The sequence below is a fragment of the Oncorhynchus masou genome, chromosome 10 (assembly GCF_036934945.1).
Source record: "Oncorhynchus masou masou isolate Uvic2021 chromosome 10, UVic_Omas_1.1, whole genome shotgun sequence".
Lineage (NCBI taxonomy): Eukaryota > Metazoa > Chordata > Actinopteri > Salmoniformes > Salmonidae > Oncorhynchus > Oncorhynchus masou.
The window spans coordinates 6,619,071-6,639,559 of record NC_088221.1 but is presented as its reverse complement, the minus strand read 5'-3'; the positions used below and the strand labels follow the sequence as shown (position 1 = coordinate 6,639,559).

The following is a 20,489-nucleotide window of genomic DNA, read 5'->3' as shown; positions in this document are numbered from 1 at the left end:
GATGTATTATGTTAAAATAAGTGTTCATTCAGTATTGTTGTAATTGTCATTATTACAAATAAAAAACTTGGCCGATTTTAATCATTATCGGCTTTTTTTGGTCCTCCAATAATCAGTATCGGCGTTGAAAAATCATAGTCGGTCGACCTCTAAACTGCACTGTCCAATTTACAGTAGCTATTACAATGAAAGTATACCATGCTATTTTTGAGAGTAAAACAAACATATCATGGCAAGTGGTTTGATACATTCACCTCTGAAGGTAAATCATGTTCTTTCATTCTGTAATCTTGCTCTGATTTGTCATCCTGAGGGTCCCAGAGATAACATGTACCGTAGTTTGGTTTGATATATTTTTATATTCAAATGTAGGAACTGGGTTCTACAGTTTGAACCTCTGCTGTCTTTGGCTCCACACCCACCCCGCCCGGCCCGGCTATCTAGATGTGTGTAAACTAATGATCCATCATGTATGACATTCCTGGGAGTGTGTAGACTTACCATATCATTTTTGTATGTTCTCTCTAGTTATGTACTTGAAAATGTATCCATTGACCAATTTGGCACGTTTGGGCAGACTTGATACAAAACATTGTCCAATATTGCATTGCTTCACTGGATCAATCTGAAACTTTGCACACTCCAAAATCTAAATTGCACCTAAACTGCAATATTATATGGTCTTTCTCTTGCATTTCAAAGATGGAACAAATAAAAAAGAAATATACATGCAGTGCATTTGGAAAGTACCCCTTGACATTTTCCACATTTTGGTAGGTTACAGCTTTATTCTAAAATTGATTAAATTGTTTTTTTTCCTCCACATTCTACACACAATACACCATAATGACAAAGCAAAATGTTTTATGGAAGATGTATTAAATAAAAAACATACCTTATTTACACAAGTATTCAGACCCTTTGCGATGAAATTTGAAATTGAGCTCATGTGCATTCAGTTTCCATTGCTTATCCTTGATGATTGGAGCCCACCTGTGGGGAAATTCTGTTGAGTGGACCTGATTTGGAAAGGCACACACATGTCTATATAAGGTCCCACAGCTGACAGTGCATGTCAGAGTAAAAACCAAGCCATGAGGTCAAAAGAATTGTCCGTAGAGCTTTGAGACAGTATTGTTTTGAAGCATAGACCTGGGGAAGGGTAACAAAAACAATCTGCACCAGTGAAAGTCCCCAAGAACACAGTGGCCTCCATCATTCTTAAATGGAGAAGTTTGGAACCACCAGGATTCTTCCTAGAGCTGTCTGCCTGGCCTAACTGAGCAATCAGGGGAGAAGGACCTTGGTCAGGGAGGTGTCCATGAATCTGATGGTCAGACAGCACTCCAGAGTTCCTCTGTGGAGATGGGAGAACCTTCCAGAAAATCAACCATCTCTGCAGCACTCCACCAATCATGCCTTTTATGTTAGTGGCCAGACGGAAGCCACTCTCCAGTAAAAGGAAACCTGGCACCATCCCTACGGTGAAGCATGGTGGTGGCAGCATGCTGTGGAGATGTCTCCCAGTCCCTGCCGCTGAAAAACTAGTCGGGATCGAGGGAAAGATGAACGGAGCAAAATACAGAGATCCTTGATGAAAACCTGCTCCAGTGTGCTCAGCCTGGGGAGAAGGTTAATCTTCGAACAGGACAATGACCCTAAGTACACAGCCAAGACAATGCAGGAATGGATTTGGGACAAGTCTCTGAATGTCCTTGAGTGGCCCAGCCAGAGCCCGGACTTGAACCAAATCGAACATCTCTGGAGAAACCGGAAAATAGCAGGGTGCAGCCCCCCCCTTCCAACCTGACGGAGCTTGAGAGGATCTGCAGAGAAGAATGGGAGGAACTCTCCAAATACAAAATGTACATTTTTGGCAAGCAATTTTTTTGAAAATTGTGATTCATCCTAGATTGTTCCTTATATCATTACCCCATAGTAACAGATGTGGGATAAACACAGACCCTTCCCCACAAACACAACAAGCTCAGATGTTGTACAGTTGTGCCATCCAAGTCAAGAAAGGACTTGATGTGCAAATACATAGTTGTAGCTGTTTGAAAAGGCATGCAACATTGAGCAAGAATGGGAAGATTTGATTAACCAATGTCAAGTCTGACTGCATTTATCTTTCCATCTTGGCTGGGAATAGGCTACATACCCAAGAAGACTTGAGGCTGTAATTGCTGCCTTAGGTGCTTAAAGTACTGAGTAATGGGTCGGAACTTATGTAAATGTGATTTCGGTTTTATTTAAAAATTTGCACACAATGTTTTTTGCTCTGTCATTATGGGATATTGTGTGTAGATTGATTAGGGAATATAAAACAATTTAATACATTTTAGAATAAAGATGTAGCGTAACAAAATGTGGAATACTTTCCAACTGCACTGTGTATTTACAAAAGAAAAGATATGGGGGATTGGAAATAATGCAGACAATTACATTGGTGGAATCTGCAATATTAAAGCTGATCTAAACCCCCCCCCCCCTCAAAAAATAAAAAAATAAAACTTGCAAGTGTAAATGCTGCCAAAGTTGACTAACATGTATTGACTCAATACTCATCAAGATCTATGGGTGTTTTATTTTTTATGGCAAATGTTAGAATTTTTCTTCCACTTTGACATATGTATTTTGCGTAGATTGTTGACCAAAAATGACAAATCCATTTTAATCCCACTTTTGTAACACCACAATGTGGAAAAAAAGTGAAGGGGTGTGAAAACTTTCTAAAGTGTACTGTAAATCAGATGCTAATTAAAAAGCAAGAACAACATCAACGGCAGACACTCTAGAAAAGGAAATACTCAGTTTACACACCTAAATCAATGTTAATTTGAAAGCACAAACAAAAATCTAATTCCACTTTCAGAGAACAGGAATTGCCCATCTGTCTCAGACTACATGTGTAAAGTGATTTTAGTTTTTAACAGTCTTAATGAGGTTAGTGGGTTAGTTATCCCCAACATATTGAATGGTGTGAAAGGATGCTTAATGGACTTTTTAAAAGTGTTTTCTAATGCCCTCACCACGTCTCCCCTTGCAGGGCAAATCGGATCAGAGGGGGAATTCTCCGCCTAATCAGAATTCAGGTACACCTGCTCAGTCAGGTAAGTGATAATTGGGGTGGTGGGGCAGTTGATCTATTCAGAAAATCCACAATGAATCACACTTTAATTTCACTAATTGGTTCATATATAACAACTGAAATCAGTCTAGATTTCCAGGCTAGTTGAGGTCCAGGCCCAGTCCAGAAACATCTAGCCCCTATCCCCAGTGTAGATGAAAGTATTTGATGGGGATAAGCAATATGGCTAAAATAAAGTATACCTAACCTATCAATGGGTGAGGTATTAGTTCTGTTTGATTAGATAGACCCTTTGTACACACAACTGTGGCAGAAGCATTCGTGTTGTGCTATTTAAAGTAGAACCTGCTTTGACAACTGTGGAGAATGGGCGTTTTCTATTCCGTTTTGCGCAGTGGAATCGATGACCTACGAGGTGAGAAATGTAATGCTGCTCTTTTCTCTGTTTGTGGGGTTGCATTCTGCTTCGTCCAGTCATCCAGAAAATGTTGAGGGATAGAGGTTGCTTTAAATTGACACACTTTCACTTGTTTTTGCGGCCTTTGTGTGTACAGAGTAAACCAGGTGACGGCCCACCATGTGAGCAGGTTTGGCGGGTGCACTGTTCTCTGGTATATTGTCAACAAAAGCCTGATTTGATTGTTCAGAAACATGTATTCATTCCATAAAATTAATGTAAAAAATATTCTAACTAGCTTAGTTCTAAACTCAGCAAAAAAAGAAACCTCTCTTTTTCAGGACCCTGTCTTTCAAAGATAATTTGTAAAAATCCAATAACTTCTCAGATATTCATTGTAAAGGGTTTAAACACTGTTTCCAATGCTTCCAACCATAAACAATTAATGAACATGCACCTGTGGAACGGTCGTTTAGACACTAACAGTTTACAGACGGTAGGCAATTAAGGTCAGTTATGAACGTTTAGGACACTAAATAGGCCTTTCTACTGGCTCTGAAAAACACCAAAAGAAAGATGCCCAGGGTCCCTGCTCATCTGCGTGAACGTGCCTTCGACATGCTGCAAGGAGGCATGAGGACTGCATATGTGGCCAGGACAATAAATTGCAATGTCCGTACTGTGAGACGCAGAAGACAGCGCTATAGGGAGACAGGACAGACAGCTGATCATCCTCGCAGTTGCAGACCACATTTAACAACACCTGCACAGGATCGGTACATCCAAACATCACACCTGCGTGACAGGTACAGGATGACAACAACTGCCCGAGTTACACCAGGAACACACAATCCCTCCATCAGTGCTCAGTCTGTCCACAATAGACAGAGGCTGGACTGAGGGCTTGTAGGCCTGTTGTAAGGCAGGTCCTCACCAGACATCACCGGCAACAACGTCGCCTATGGGCACAAACCCACCGCCACTGGACCAGACAGGACTGGCAAAAAGTGCTCTTCACTGACGTTGTGGTTTTATCTCACCAGGGGTGCTGGTCGGATTTGCGCTTTATCATCAAAGGAATGAGCGTTCCACCGAGACCTGTACTCTGGAGCGGGATTGATTTGGAGGTGGAGGGTCCTTCATGGTCTGGGGCGGTGTGTCACAGCATCATCGGACTGAGCTTGTCATTGCAGGCAATCTCAACACTGTTACAGGGAAGGCATCCTCCCCCATGTGGTACCCTTCCTGCAGGCTCATCCTGACATGACCCCCCAGCATGACAATGACACCAGCCATACTGCTCGTTCTGGGACCTGTTGGATCGGAGGGTGAGGGCTAGGGCCATTCCCCCCAGAAATGTCCGGGAACTTGCAGGTGCCTTGGTGGAAGAGTGGGGTAACATCTCACAGCAAGAACTTGCACATCTGGTGCAGTCCATGAGATGCACTGCAGTACTTAATGCAGCTGGTGGCCACTCCAGATACTCACTGACTTTTGATTTTGACCCCCCCCCCCCCCTTGTTCGGGGACACATTATACCACGTCTGTGGAACTTGTTCAGTTTGACTGTTGTTGAATCTTGTTTTCATACAAATATTTACACGTTAAGTTTGCTGAAAATAAATACAGTTGAGTGAGTACTTTTCTTTATTTGCTGAGTTTATGCGTTTTGTGTTGCTTATACCCATCAAATCCTCTCTGATCTACATGCAGTGCCTTAATGGGTCAGGCATGTCAATGTACATGGTCATACTTGTTTTTGAACTTCTTTTTGCTATTGCCAAATTAGGCCACCTACAAGTAACTGCCAAAATATAGGGAACCAACCGTGTCTTAACCTTTCTCCTACAATTCCTGTGGCCCTGTGGAAATTTAATTAACATAAAAACATCCCCATCAAAATCTGTCTAGTCTAGAGATGTTTTTTTTGCATGGGCTGTCTCAATCCACTGCATCTGTTCAAATCGCCCTTCTGTATCTGCGGTGAAAGGTGGCAGAGCTAGAGCTGTTCTTTGTCAGACCATAAAACATCCCAAAAATCTGTCTTCTCACAAACGTCTAAAGCTTCAGAACGGTTTGGCCTACAAACTATTATGACCCCCTCTGTGGAAAGATGACTCTCACGAACATGATGGGGTTGCTCTACGCACCCCCACAAGTTTCCCGGGACTTGTCTGAAGGTGGAGATTGTTTAGTGCCTAGAATAAGGGGTTAAATAAAAGTTTCCTGATCTTTTATTTCTCAGATGTAGGACAAACACTTCAGAACCCCCCCCCCTCCCCCCAAGAAAAAAAAGAAAAAAACGATCTGTTACATGTGGTGAATCTGTTATTCAAAGCATTTCTATGGGCTAATAGCAAACATTCAAAAGTCAATAATGTTTAAGCTAAATGCGTGGCATGACCATCTTAAAACAATTCCATATTTTAGCTTATCCAGCTGCAGATTATGCACACTGACTCCTTGTGGTCTGCTAACTTCAAATACCATCCGAAATGAGTACTTTTATCAACTGAGTCAGTCGACTGTCTGCTCTACAAATTGCATCCTAAATAACTACTCAATAGTATTTCTAGTTCAGTCAGTCACAATTTACCCTTGATGCATCACGGTTTTGATGCTCTCCAACACGGCCATTAACTTTGTTCCTAGGCGTTGGTGTGTTATGCACACTAGCTCTGGTCCAGGGCGTTATGTTAACCACTGTTGCGTGTGCAGCTAGCTCGTACAACGCTGGACACTCACTGACTGCAAGCGTGCTGCTCGCAAGTACGGGTTTCAGGGGTAGGCAACCCTGGTACTTAAAGTTTTGGATTTAACCAACCTAATTTCATCGCCTGTGCTGTTGGTGGCGGTAATGCACCATTCGATATCTTGTCTCATTTCCTATGTCTTACAATGTCTGTGTGTGAAGTCATCTGCTGGAGTCAGACTCTGGAAAATAATAGATTTCAACCTACTTTGTATCCCTCATTTACTCTAGTGTTTCCGATGCTTTGGCATTTGCATGTTCACTATATGACCAAGTATGTGGACACCTGCTCATCGAACATCTCATTCCAAAATCATGGACATCAATATGGAGTTGGTTAACCCCTATGCTACTATAACAGCCTCCACTCTTCTGGGAAGGTTTTCCGCTAGATGTTGGAACATTGCTGCGGGGACTTGCTTCCATTCAGCCACGAGCGTTAGTGAGGTCGGGCCTGATGTTGGGCGATTAGGACTGGCTCAGTCGGCGTTCCAATTCATCCCAAAGGTGTTCAATGGGGTTGAGGTCCGGGCTCTGTGCAGGCCAGTCAAGTTCTTCCACACATCTTGACAAACTTTTTCTGGACCTCAATTTATGCACAGGGGCAATGTCATGCTGAAACAGGAAAGAGCATTCCCTAAACTGTTGCCACAAAGTTGGAAGAACATAATCCTCTAGAATGTAAGATTTCTCTTCCCTGAAACTAAGGCGTCTAGCCCAAACCATAAAAAAACCAGCCCCAGACCATTATTCCTCATCCAGCAGACTTTGCAGTTGGTGCTATGCATTTGGGCAGTTGGCGTTCTCCTGACATCCGCCAAACCCAGATTCATCGTGGACTGCCAGATGGTGAAGCGTGATTCATCACTCCAGGGAACACGTTTACACTGCTCCAGTCTAATTCCTCTATATAGTGTATGTCCATGTTTAACTGGAATTGTTAGTTTGGGTTTCTGAATGGCAGTCTCACACATCTTTATTAAATTGGTGCTACTGTTATCTAAGCATAGTGGACTCATGCATTTTGTATGTTTGGTCCATGATGCTAATCTCGTTGCCATGTCCATTCAAAGGATTAAGAAAGCGGTAGTCTGCTATATTTGATTAAATGAACTCTGACACATGTTTCCCCTCCTATGTGATATATACAGTTGATCATGACTGCTGTTCTTAGCATTTTTGCCCATCCCTTCTCTTCCCACAGGTAACGGTGCCATGATACCATTTGTCAACAACAGTTCTCCCTCCACTCCTCGTGACCCTGTCTTTGGGGGTGTGGGGCGGACTAACGGCCGTTCCCCTGGCAGCGCAGCTCCTCCAATGTCCGCTGTGGGACCTCCCAGTGCCCCCAAGCCTTCGGTCACTATTAGCAATGGCAGGGACCCCCGGCGTGCCAAGAGATGAAACTGGCATTAGGGACATCTTTCTCCCGACCTCTTAACCCCACCCCCTCACTCTCTCCTTTCCATCTACCTTTTGAACAAGCCAAACCTGGCATTCACAACATTATCACTGAAAAAGACTAGTTTCTGATCTGCAGCTTATACTGGTTAACCTAGGTGATGTTGTCTTTCTCTAGTTGAGCTAATCTTTGTTGGTTATGCTGTCAATTGCATAAAGCACCTCACTGAATAATTGTGACCTAAACATGAACACAGTAGCAGGACTTGCAAAGCTCTGGACATAAAGTAAGTTTACCCACTTCCACCACCATAATTGCCAATTTTGTGCCAATGTTATTGACAACTCTCCCTGTGCCTCCCTCTCGCCCATCTTGTTGGCTGAAACTATACACCCTACTTGACCACTAGATGCACTTTCTTCTCTTTAAGTCAAAGTGAATGCATCACTAATTTGATTAACAGATTACTGCTGATGGGGAAAGCCTTACGTAGGCGAAACAACTTTTTGTACAGAATTAACTAACAAAACCCCCCTTGGAAGGATCACAACTCCCTTCTCAACCAAAACATATCAAAAGTGACTGAAAAGAAAGGTGATAGTTTGATTTTTAACGGTAGGTCAATTAGATTTAGTTGAGTGGCTACAGTTTTCTTGAAGACTAGTTTATTTGCTGTCCAGTTATGAACAATACATTTGTTAGGTGGGAACACTTAAGAGGTTCACCCAAATATATTTTACTGACATTTTGATTTCTGTTTCATCTCTGAGATAGATGGTGAAGTAGCTAATGAGTGCAATAAATAATATTGTCACATTTAACTCTAGCTATGTTCCTCATTCTGTCAAACAACTTTAATCAAGACTTTAATCAAGATACATTTAATCTGTTTTATCACATGAACACATTTCCAATGAAAGACAGCGTTTCTGATATGTCAAAACTAGCCATAAGGCTAATATCCTTAACTTTAATCGATAGTCCTGAGGCTTATTCAGTAGGAGGAAATATTTACCTTGTTGCATGTCTACCCTGTGGGGCGGTTTCCCAGACAGGTTAAACGTAGTCTAGGACCAAAAATTATACTCAATGGAGATTCCAAATGGGAAGTATTTTAGTCTAGGACTAGGCTTAATCTCTGTCCAGGAAACTGTCCCTATATGTCTATCTGAAACACTTAAAATGTTGAAACCTATTGAATAACCTCCACGGATCACCCAACTGCCCTCAAGTAGAGAGACATCTTGAAGATCTGTCATGTGGTGTTTATTTATATACCACCATTATACAGTGCCCATCCACTCAAGTTCTTGGCATGCCTTGCGCAGGAAACTCTTTCAATGAAGGGCCAAGAGTCTGCTGTTTTTTGTTAAGACCTAGTCAACCAGGTGAGAGGAGTGCCTTACTAATCAGTGACCATATTTGATCAAGAGCAAAAAGCACAGACACTCGGCCCTGTGTGGAATGAGTTTGACACGTGCCTTACTGGGATAATTTGGGCTGCTGCTTAAAAAAACAAACAAGTAGTGCTTTTTTGGTAGTCGTCTGTGCCATATTGTACCCTTCAATTAGATTGTTATGATCAAAGTTTATAATCCATGCTTTGCAATCTTATTTCCCAAGTCCAGTTGGAATGACCTCATTGTTTCATAGTGCAGTTTTGGCAATAGTCTGAACTAAACAAAGCCTTCAGAAGGCCTACATATGTTCAAGTAATTTATAAGCAGATATATAAAAATGCATTCCAAATGTGTTAACCATTAAGTATGTTTGCTTCTAGCCACAATAACAGAAGCTCATTCAGAGATCTAGACACTTGTTAAGAGACAAGTCCCATATGAGTTATTCTGGCCCATTGAATATGGTTAGTTAATATTGTGAGAAAAGATGCAGTATGATGACAATTTGTACTTTCCTTATTTTACCCCAGTGGTCTGTTTTGAAACTTATTTTGTAAACATGCATTGCAAGAGACTAAACACACATGGCCTCATATCCTATGTTTCACAAAGCACCTCTGACCACAGACAGGGAAGGCTTTGGCCTATGAGAATTTTTCCTGCACTCACTGATAGGCACTGTCACGTTTCTCAAAAGAAAAATGGCTTCAGGCTATTCTGGATATTAATTAACATTTGTAAAAATAAAATGGTTATCTACTCTTTGATATTCCAAAATAGGGCTCGTTTCCCAGACTCAGATAAAGCCTATTCCTTTACCAAAAAGCACTTTTTAAATGAAGACTCATTGAGCATGCATTTTTGCTCACGACTAGGCTTAATCTGTGTCTGGAAACTGGCTCATATAAAAATAAGCAATGGAATACAGTGAGTGCTTACTCAGTTGTTGGGTATGTGAGCTTTATAGTTTGAAATGTATAAAATATTTCCTAGACAAATTGTTGATTGAATAAATATACAGTGCATCAGACACTTTGACAGAGGACAACAGCACAATATTTTTGTAATATGTCTTTGGTATGTTATGAAATGTGCTCCTAAAAGTGAGTGTGCATGTGTTTCTTTTGTACATGTATGAACTAAATCCTGGGTGGTAAAAGTTGATCACAATGCAAGTGGAAGTGTGGAGATACAGCTGGTGATTAGACTGTAAGAATTGTGTCCTTGGAGTCATTTTCTGCTCTCAGATGCTTGAAAACAAATGTACGCTTTGAAATAAGATAAACATTACCTCGCACATGTGCATGCCATATAATGTTTAATCTTCCTAATAATGGTTATTCTCTTACGGTTATTTTCTGTTTCACTTTTAGTATTATTGTGACCAGTTACTTTTCTGGTGACAAGGTGAGTGGTTGAACATTTTTAGAAAAACAAAGTGGTCTGGTCGTGACTGGAGAGTTTTCAGTGTAATTTCCCTTCAGGTAGTAAAAAAAAAAAAAAGTAACAACTTACATCAGTGTTATAGTACATGATCACTTAAATTAATGAGCCTTAAAGGAATAGTACACTCCAAACCAATGTTTAAAATATTTATGTAGCCTCAAAGGTGCTCTTCAGTCATTCTACAATATCTGTTGAATGGATAGTAATTAAGGGAAATTTGCATGATCTACCTCAAATTAATGGAAAAGACTTGTTCAACCAATGTTTTGAATTTGAGTGACAATATGATATTGCTACATTTAATTAACCTCATGGATGTAAAGGCCCCTGAAGAGGACTAGCAAAGTTCTGCTATCTGTAATTTTTGCTTTTAAATCGATCTGTGGATGCCGTAGATCAAAATGACTGCCATTCAGCAATAGCCCTAGTTCTCACGGAGTCTGGAGTATTGCCACGTTCATGTGCTAGTCAGACTTGTTGTAGCAGTACTGTTGCTGCATTCAGCCAATTTAGCAATCCAGAAATTTCAGAGTTTCCTAGTCGGGGAACTCCAAATTTCAAAGTTCCCCCGACTGGCATGTCAACATCTCTTTGACCTTTGTGACTCAGGCTGTGAAATCTGGCACCACTTTAATTTGGGATGTCCCGCCCACCATTTCATTAGCTCTTCCGACTGTCCATTGTCTTCTGGCTGAATTCTCCATCGCCGCCGTTGACAAAGCACATGCCTGAAATCCTTAGATCCTAGCACAGCAGAAGAGCGTGATTTTGATACACTAGCACAGGGATGGGCAACTGGTGGCCCGTGGTTCAGTTTCAATACATTTTTAATGTTAAATTTGGGAACTCAGTCCGGGTCTCAATTTACTGTTGAGAGTTAGAATAGTAGAATACACAGACAGGGTGCAGTTTCTCTCGTCAGTCACTCAATTAGCCCATGTCAACATTCTTATTTTATTTTTTAGATAGATGGCCGCTAGACTAATTTATCAATCAAAATTTCTAGTAATCATGGTCGAATTACTGACTGGGGGGCCCCATTGATTTTGTTAGTCACCCTTACTCAGATATAAGTTTAAAAACTGCAAATATTTCTCTTCGTCCCAATGCAAAATTAATATAATTTTCAAAGTGAATATAATATTGCAAAATCTTCTCTATGCCCCATGGAAAAATGTGTAGAATTAACCAAAAAATTCCTGTCGGGGGGCATCTTAAAAAGTTCTGCCCGTAAGGTGGGGGTGGGCACCCCCAACAAAATTTCGCTTATGGCCCCCAAAAGGATCGGGCCAGCTGTGACGGCATGTGTGGGTATGAATACCCACGAGCCACTGCGGCCCCTCATGATGACTTAGATTTCTTTTGTGGCCCCCGCCCCCATCAAAGGTGCCGATCCCTTTGTATTGTAAACTCTACTTCCTTTCTGTAAATGTCATTGTGCACTCAAATAATTGACTCCTGACAGTATGTAAATAGTTATATTGTATGTTAGTGTCGTCAGGTCGGCTAGTATTTGTATCGTGATCCTGCCTTGTGCGTTGTATATTGTGAAATAATAAAGAGTGCTGATCCCTGCTCTAGCAGATTCATGGATTGATTTCAAATCAAATCTAACTTTATTTGTCATGTGCCAAATACAACAAGTGTAGACTTTACCATGAAATGCTTACTTACAAGCCCTTAACCAACAGTGCAGTTCAAGAAGAGTTCAAATATTTACCAAGTAGACTAAAATAAGAAGTAATAATAAAAAGTAACACTAAGAATAACAATAACGAGGCTATATACAAGGGGCACCGGTAACGAGTCAGTGTGCGGGGGTACAGGTTAGTTGAGGTAATTTGTACTTGTAGGTGGGTGTCATAATATATATTTTTAATTTTATCATAATGTACTGTGTACTTCAGCTTGTGTCCTCAAAAGTAACTACACCTCAGCAATGTATAACTATTTTTACCAGAAAGTTGAGATTTGTCTTGGAGCATGCAGCATTACTAGTTATAGTTTATGGCCCTCATGATAAATAATAACTTTTGGGATTACGTCTTAGTTATATCTAGAAAAGGCTCTTGTCACATGTAATTTACAGTAACGCTGGTTTCAACAGATCTCGTCAGAAGTAAATTTGACGTTTCCTGTGTGGGGTGGGGTGGGGATGCGATTTGTGATATCTGTTCGTCGACAAACCAAGACATGGTCACAATGGTAGGTAAGTCATTCAGTTCATTCCTACAACATGACACATACTTTTTCAGTTTATATTTGAATGTGCATTTTTTTTACAACACATTGGTTGTTGTTATTCACACAGGCTCATTTTGATTCATAAAATTAGGTAATACTGATTCCTTGTCAAGTATTACCATAAGGGGTATTGCTGTAATACCTTTTTGAGGAAACCAAACTGTGCAGACACTATACCAATGTATTTTGCCAAAAGAGAAAATAAATTGTCCATTTAGCTCTTACTATTTTTCTATACTGTTATATCTAGAAAAGGCTTTTGTCACATGTAATTTACAATAACGCTGGTTTCAACAGAGATCTCGTCACTAATTCATTAGACGTGGGGATGCGACTTGTGGTATCTGTTCGTCGACAAAGCAAGACATGGTCACAATGGCAGGTAAAGTCATTTAGTTCATTCCTACAACATGATACATTTTTTTATTTTTTATATTTGAATGTGCATTTTATTTTTTTTCTACAACACATTGGTTGTTGTTATTCACACAGGCTCATTTTGATTCATAAAATTAGGTAATACTGATTCCTTGTCAAGTATTACCATAAGGGGTATTGCTGTAATACCTTTTTGAGGAAACCAAACTGTGCAGACACTATACCAATGTATTTTGAAAATAAATTGTCCATTTACTATTTTTCTATACTATCCATTTTGATTCAAGAAAGTGTAACCGTTTACCAACAAAACAAGTCTGATCTTCTTTTCAGACCCAAATATCTCATACCTTTTGATTGTGGAGGACTTTGGTGAATACTTCAACTACACTGACTTCAACACAACTTATGAGCTTGACGAAAACACCCTAACCTGCAATACTTCCCCCATTTCCTCCGGTGTGACAGTCGTCTTATGTGCCTTATACGTCCTCATCTTGCTCTTGGCCATTCCTGGGAATATGGTGGTGGGGCTGGTGATAGCCTCCAGCAAGCAGCCTCTGTCTCCCTCTGACTTATACCTCCTCCACCTGGCTGTGGCCGACTTCCTGTTGGCTCTCACCCTCCCTTTCTGGGCCGTTTCTGTCACCGTGGGCTGGGTCTTTGGGGACGCCATGTGCAAACTAGTCAGTGTCTTTCAGGAGGTCAGCTTCAATGCCAGCATCCTGTTTTTGACCTGCATCAGCGTAGACCGTTACCTGGTGATCGTGCGAGCCATGGAGGCATCCAAGGCTGCTCATCGCCAAGAGTTCAGCTGGGGCACCTGTGCCACTGTCTGGCTCGTGGGTGGCCTGCTGTCCCTGCCCGGTCTCTTGAACCATGTCGTCTTCTTACCCAGCACAGAGAGGATGACATGCGCCGAGAGTTACGACCCAGGCAGCTCTGAGGCTTGGCGGCTGGTCATACGGGTTCTCGGGCACATGTTAGGGTTTCTACTCCCTTTAACAGTTATGGTGGTGTGCTATGGTGTGATTGTGGCTCGACTCCTGCGGACCCGGGGCGGTTTCCAGAGGAACAGGGCCATGAGGGTGATTGTTGCACTGGTTTTGGCCTTTCTGCTTTGCTGGATGCCCTACCACCTGGCTGTGATGGCGGACACCCTATTCCGGGCAAAAGTGGTGCGGTATGGGTGCCGAGAGAGGAACGCTGTGGACACAGCCATGCTCGCCACCCAGAGTCTGGGCCTGCTGCACAGCTGCGTCAACCCGGTTCTCTATGCCTTTGTCGGGGAGAAGTTTAGGAGGAGGCTGCTCCAGAAAGTGGGTGTGATGGAGCAGCGAGCGTCGTTGACCAGGGCCAGCAGATACTTCTCTCAGACCTCAGAGGCCACCTCCACATTCATGTGATCTTAAAATGTGTGTTTTTACCCCTGATTATAAGAAGAATCAATGAGTCATGATGAGGACTCCGTTGCTATGCTGTGGGTGTGCAGGAATACGCCCACATAAATGTCAACAAACTGGACTTTTAAAACAGCCTTCTTACTTTACATGCATTGAGTTAATACAATAATACATCAATTTTTTTTGTTTCGTGAAATGGAAGTGTATCGCCCCTGGCGGGTTTTGAGCGCATGTCTCCCAGCATGGAGGCAAACACTGCTCCAATAAATCTGTACCATTTTGTGGGGTATAGTAACAGGCCTACGGAAGCAAGGTCCATGACATTCATTTTTATATATATATATATATTTTTTAATTTTACCCTTTTCTCCCCAATTTTCATGGTATCCAATTGTTAGTAATTACTATCTTGTCTCATCGCTACAACTCCCATACAGGCTCGGGAGAGACGAAGGTCGAAAGCCATGCGTCCTCCAAAACACAAGCCGCACTGCTTCTTAACACAGTGCGCATCCAACCCAGAAGCCAGCCACACCAATGAGTCGGAGGAAACACCGTGCACCTGGCGACCTTGGTTAGCGTGCACTGCGCCCGGGCCCACCACAGGAGTCGCTGGTGCGCGATGAGACAAGGATATCCCTACCGGCCAAACCCTCCCTAACCCGGACGACGCTAGGTCAATTGTGCGTCGCCCCACGAACCTCCAGGTCGCGGCCGGCTGCGACAGAGCCTGGGCGTGAACCCATAGTCTCTGGTGGGACAGCTAGCCTGCGATGCAGTGCCCTAGACCACTGCATCCCAGGAGGTCTGACATTATTTTCTATTCATAAACATTGTTTCGAAATATTGACATAACAAACTTGGTGACGCCATGCATATTTTCCGTTATAAATCAGCCCTTTCATAAAACTGCGTGCGTGTATTCACCTTTTTATGTTGACAATAGCACCTTTTTTTTGCTAAAAGAAAGAGCAATAGCAAATTTTGATTACACTCCTGTAGAGGTGTGGGCAGAATGTTTTAATAATTTAGTGACTTTAAAAAAACTAAATATGCATGCTATCAAATATAGCAGGTGCCAAACACTTGATTGATTGTACATTAGAAACATCTTAAAAGTGAAATTCTACAGCCCAAACTTCTACAGTATACAAAATGTTCAAAATGTTGTTAATCAATAAATTATGTTTCTCTTTCCTTGGTTTAGTCTCTGATATTAAATAGGCTATTTAGAAGAAAAAGAAACGCACACCTATTAAGACGAGGTGCTGGCTAGCGGAGTAGGAAACTTGAAAATAAAAGAGATGCACACTTTAGGAGCTCAGATGCAAAAATGTAATTACCAACGTTTCGACAGCCAAGCTGTCTTCATCAGGGTATAATCAAACACTGCGGGATGACTCGTTTATATAGTGTCAAAAGACACAGGTGTCTGTAATCATGGCCAAGAGTGGCCTAATATCATTGGTTAATAATCAAATATTAAAACGTCATACAAAGAACAAATGGATAGCATACGATCATAGATTAATTTCACTACACAAGTTTACAAACAATTACAATGGCAAAGTCACAATAATCACAAGAATGGCTTCAGATCAAAGTCTACGTTGAGACCGAAGGGCACAAGGGTCTTTAAATGAATGCATGTCCCTCTCCTAGGGAGGGTGACATGTTCGATGCCAATATAACGCAGAGACAAAATCGAGCGGCCCACTTCTTGGAGGCAGGCCACAACTGAATAGGTAAAGTTTTTACACCTAATGGTGCTACGATGCTCTGAGATACGTACTTTTAATTCGCGCTTTGTTTTACCTCCATAATTTTTACCACAAGGACAAGTTATGAGATAAATAACTGCCTTAGTGGAGCACGTAATTACACCTTTGATTGGGATCGATTTCCCTGTTTGTGGGTGTTTGAAGGATCTACATTTATAAGTGCCATTGCATTGAGCACAGCCATTACATTTGTAATTTCCATCCAGTAGGGGCGCAAATAGACGTTCAGGAATATCTTGGTGGTAAATCAGAGTTTACCGATTGGTCTCTGAGTTTTCTGCCCCGTGAGAATAGGACCAAGGGAAGGTCCGAAAACACATTACCGAGACTATTGGATTGTAGGATGTGCCAATGTTTGAACAATTCCCTTAATTTGTTCAGAGCACTTTGAATAGCGGGTAGTTAGAAGGCAAGAATGCGTCTTTTTGCGAGACTGACCTTGAAAAAGGTCATGTCTCGTTTTGTTTTGAATTTTCTCGATGGCAAAATTAATCTGATCATTCTTGTAGCCCCTTTCCTTGAACTTTCTTTGCGTCTCAGCCATATTTCTGTCGAAATCGGATTGTTTTTTGCAAATTATTTTGATTCGACATAATTGGCTCTGGGGCAAACTATTTTTTGTTAAATAGGCTATTACCTTTTGCTCCTATTGCACAGCAATACTGTAGCCTATACCCATTCTGTCAAATATTTAACATAAGCTACCAGTCTATTTACTGTGTTGGCAGAATGCTTTAATCTTTTGCATTAACTTATGCTGTATTTGGCAAAAGACTGAATGTTTCTGAAAAAGAAAATTATGCCAAATTGTTGTGGACCTGTCAGTAGAATGTTTGTAATTTAATGTTTTGTATTGACTTTCCCCCCAACCTAATGCTTGACTGTCAGCAAATTGTCTAGGCTACTCAAAAACAAATAATTGAATTATAAAATATAACATTTTATATAAAATAAAACACAGATTTTCGCTCTTCTCACTAACTGCAAATGGCTGCAACTTATGTTTAAGTGTGTTATGACGTACATGTGTGGTCATATTTTTGCAGTTTTATTTTGTTTTATTTTATGGGACCATGCTTTGTCAATTTTTAGGCCGCCTAGGTATTTGCATTTAAATTAATATGTATGAGTGCTGTGACATCAAATGGGAGCGTTAGTAAGATCGTGAGGTTTCTTCTTCAATCTTGTAGAATGTCTACTACTGAACACCACTAATGTCTCTCCATCATCATTCTATCCTGTTAATTCAGGTATGTAATGTGCAATATAATGAGGTAACATGGTTAATTACATAGTCCATGAGTTTAGTGACGTGTAAAGGAGGGAGTTTTAATCGAGTGAAAAACTTGTTGGTATGTTCCCCATTGTAAGTAATGAAGGTTGGCTGGTTTTCTAATGGTTTACATGGAAGAGAAGGGATGAGATGGCACCCAAACCTTGTTTGTACTTTTTTTCAACAGTGTATTATCTCTTATTTGTTTTATTTTCTAGGAACGAAGGTAGTTTAGTTCAAGAAATATATGCGATGTGACGTTAAAATGTGTTAAACTTATTTTTTACAAATATCAACAGTTCATGAGCTTTATGCTAACCAAATGTACAGTTGAAGTCGGAAGTTCAATCCAATTTTCAACCACTCCACAAATTTCTTGTTAACAAACTATAGTTTTGGAAAGTCGGTTAGGACATCTACTTTGTGCATGACACAAGTCATTTTTCCAACAATTGTTTACAGACAGATTATTTCATTTATTCACTGTAACACAATTCTAGTGGGTCAGAAGTTTACAATCACTAAGTTGACTGTACCTTTAAACATCTTGGAAAATTCCAGATAATGATATCATGGCTTTAGAAGATTCTCATGGGCTAATTGACATCATTTGAGTCAATTGGAGCTGTACCTGTGGATGTATTTCAAGGCCTACCCTCAAACGCAGTGTCTCGTTGCTTGACATCATGGGAAAATCAAAAGAAATCAGCCAAGACCACAGAGAAAAAAATGTAGCCTGGTTCATCCTTGGGAGCAATTTACAAATATCTGAAGGTACCACGCATACTATTATTTGTATAGATGCACAAGTATGAACACTGCCATAAAAAAGCAGTCTATAGTTTGCAACTGCACATGGGGACAAGGATTGTACTTTTTGGAGAAATGTCCTCTGGTCTGATGAAACAAAAATGGAACTGTTTGGCCATAATGGCCATCGTTATGTTTGGAGGAAAAAGGGGGAGGCTTGCAAGCCAAAGAACACCATCCAAACCTGTGAAGCATGGGGGTGGCAGCATCATGTCGTGGGGGTGCTTTGCTGCAGGAGGGACTGGCACACTTCACAAAATAGATAGCTTCATGAGGAATGCAAATTATTTGGATATATTGAAGCAACATCTCAAGACATCAGTCAGGAAGTTTATGCTTGCTCTCAAATGGGTCTTCCAAATGGACAATGACCCCAAGCATACTTCCAAAGTTGGACAACAAAAGCATTGTATTGGAGTGGCCATCACAAAGACCTGACCTCAATCCTATGGAACATTTGTGGGCGGAACTGAAAAAATTGTGTGCGAGCAAAGAGCCCTACAAACCTGACTCAGTTACACCAGCTCTGTCAGATGGAATGGGACAGAATTCACCAAATTTATTTTTTGAAGGCTACCCAAAACATTTGACCTAAAGTTAAACAATTTAAAGGCAATTCTACCAAATACTAATTGAGTGTATGTAAACTTCTGACCCACTGGGATTGTGATGAAAGATATAAAAGCTGAAATAAATCATTCTCTCTACTATTATTCTTACATTTCGCATTCTTGTGAAGTGGTTATCCTAACTGACCTAAGTTTGACTAGGATTAAATGTCAGTAATTGTGAAACCTGAGTTTAAATGTATTTGGCTAAGGTGTATGTAAACTTCCGACTTCAACTGTAGGTTTGCTAAATGCCAGCGGGTTTCAGCTATTGTTAGCTTACTTGTTAGTGGTTTAGAAGGTAATGGTTGTAGCATTGTTTAGCACAGGTGTCCAGTCATTTGTAGCTTTTGAAAATTGACACAGTAAGTTTTTATTTACATTTTTTTTAGATAATATAATTAACTGCAATTTGGCAGTACGCCAAGACCTTGTTTTAAGAGCAAAATATATCTCACTTAAGGTCTCATCTTATAGAGAGGAATCCTTTGTGCGGTATTGGTCTGTCACATGTTGTGAACCAGTATTGATCGGTCACATGAATGAAACACAAAACGGTAATGTTTTAATTAATTATGCAAATATAACTTGTCTGTGTATAGGCGTATATAAGACAACTGCTGGGATTGCATAAGTTGCGCTTCTGTTTGACGTGTACTGTGGTGCATTAAATGTGTTGGAACCTCTCCAGCGACAATAAACAATGATTGATTTAAGATTGACTTTGAGTGTCCCCGTGTTAAGATTTTCACAATTTAACGTCAAGAACAGAATGATCTGATTCTGCCTGCGGCGCTTTCCAGTGGGGGTCGGTAAGGAAAACCGGTGTTATTTATATTAGGTTATTATGATCTGAGATAATAATATACAACTTGCACAACCACATGTAGACATACATACATAAGTGGGGGGGAAAGTATTTGGAGTAATATGGATAATTTGAGGTATAAGGTTAAAGCATTGTACAGGACTTGACTTACCCTTAACCAATACAAATATAAACACCTGGATTATATCCTCCTCCCTGGTAATGCATTTTGAAATAAACCCCATACCCGGTCAAATAGAACTAATGAATGTTGAACATGATTTTCTGTATTTACCTACTCAACTTTTTAAAGTGTTAGGTAGAGACTTATGGACAGAGCATTCCATCTACTGGGGTTTGAGACAGTGCCAACCCAGTTAATACATATTGATCTCTCCAAAGCATTACATATGAATCTTAAAATTGACATTTTAATAAATATTGAAGCAGAAAGTGAATATCCAACAGATTGGTAATGAAAACAATGCCTTCCAATATGGAGAAAGTTATGTTTATTTTAAACCTTGCAATAGAGGTAAAAGCAGAATGTTTTTAGAATGGTCTGTGTGTATAAGTAGTAGATTGAGAAGGTATTCCTTTTGGGAATAAGGGAGTCCTAGTTGAAGGAAGCAGATTATGGAGACTAGTAAAAGTAAGTGTCATCATATAGTCGTGCTGATACTAAACTCAAAGTTC

At 40.7% G+C, this 20,489-nt stretch overlaps 2 protein-coding genes across 3 annotated transcripts in view; both read left to right on the top strand.

Moving 5' to 3' along the window:
* The window catches only part of nabp1a (nucleic acid binding protein 1a), a 28,344-nt gene extending 16,273 nt beyond the window's left edge, over positions 1-12,071 (top strand). Inside the window, exons 5-6 of the mRNA XM_064975737.1 lie at positions 3,050-3,113; positions 7,445-12,071. Coding sequence (XP_064831809.1) covers positions 3,050-3,113; positions 7,445-7,644 — 264 coding nt within the window. The 3' untranslated portion in view covers positions 7,645-12,071. The remainder of the gene's footprint in view (positions 1-3,049; positions 3,114-7,444) is intronic.
* A 544-nt stretch (positions 12,072-12,615) lies between these two features.
* On the top strand, positions 12,616-19,707 carry LOC135547081 (C-X-C chemokine receptor type 1-like). 2 transcript variants are annotated; one of them, XM_064975735.1, is made up of 3 exons: positions 12,616-12,697; positions 13,030-13,114; positions 13,444-19,707. In XM_064975735.1, the coding sequence occupies exons 2-3, from the start codon at positions 13,099-13,101 to the stop codon at positions 14,514-14,516; spliced, it is 1,089 nt and encodes a 362-aa protein (XP_064831807.1). In that variant the 5' UTR covers positions 12,616-12,697; positions 13,030-13,098; the 3' UTR covers positions 14,517-19,707. The 2 variants fall into 2 exon arrangements, with proteins under 2 accessions (XP_064831807.1, XP_064831808.1); XM_064975736.1 differs by having other exon boundaries at positions 12,622-12,693.
* Positions 19,708-20,489: the final 782 nt, after the last annotated feature.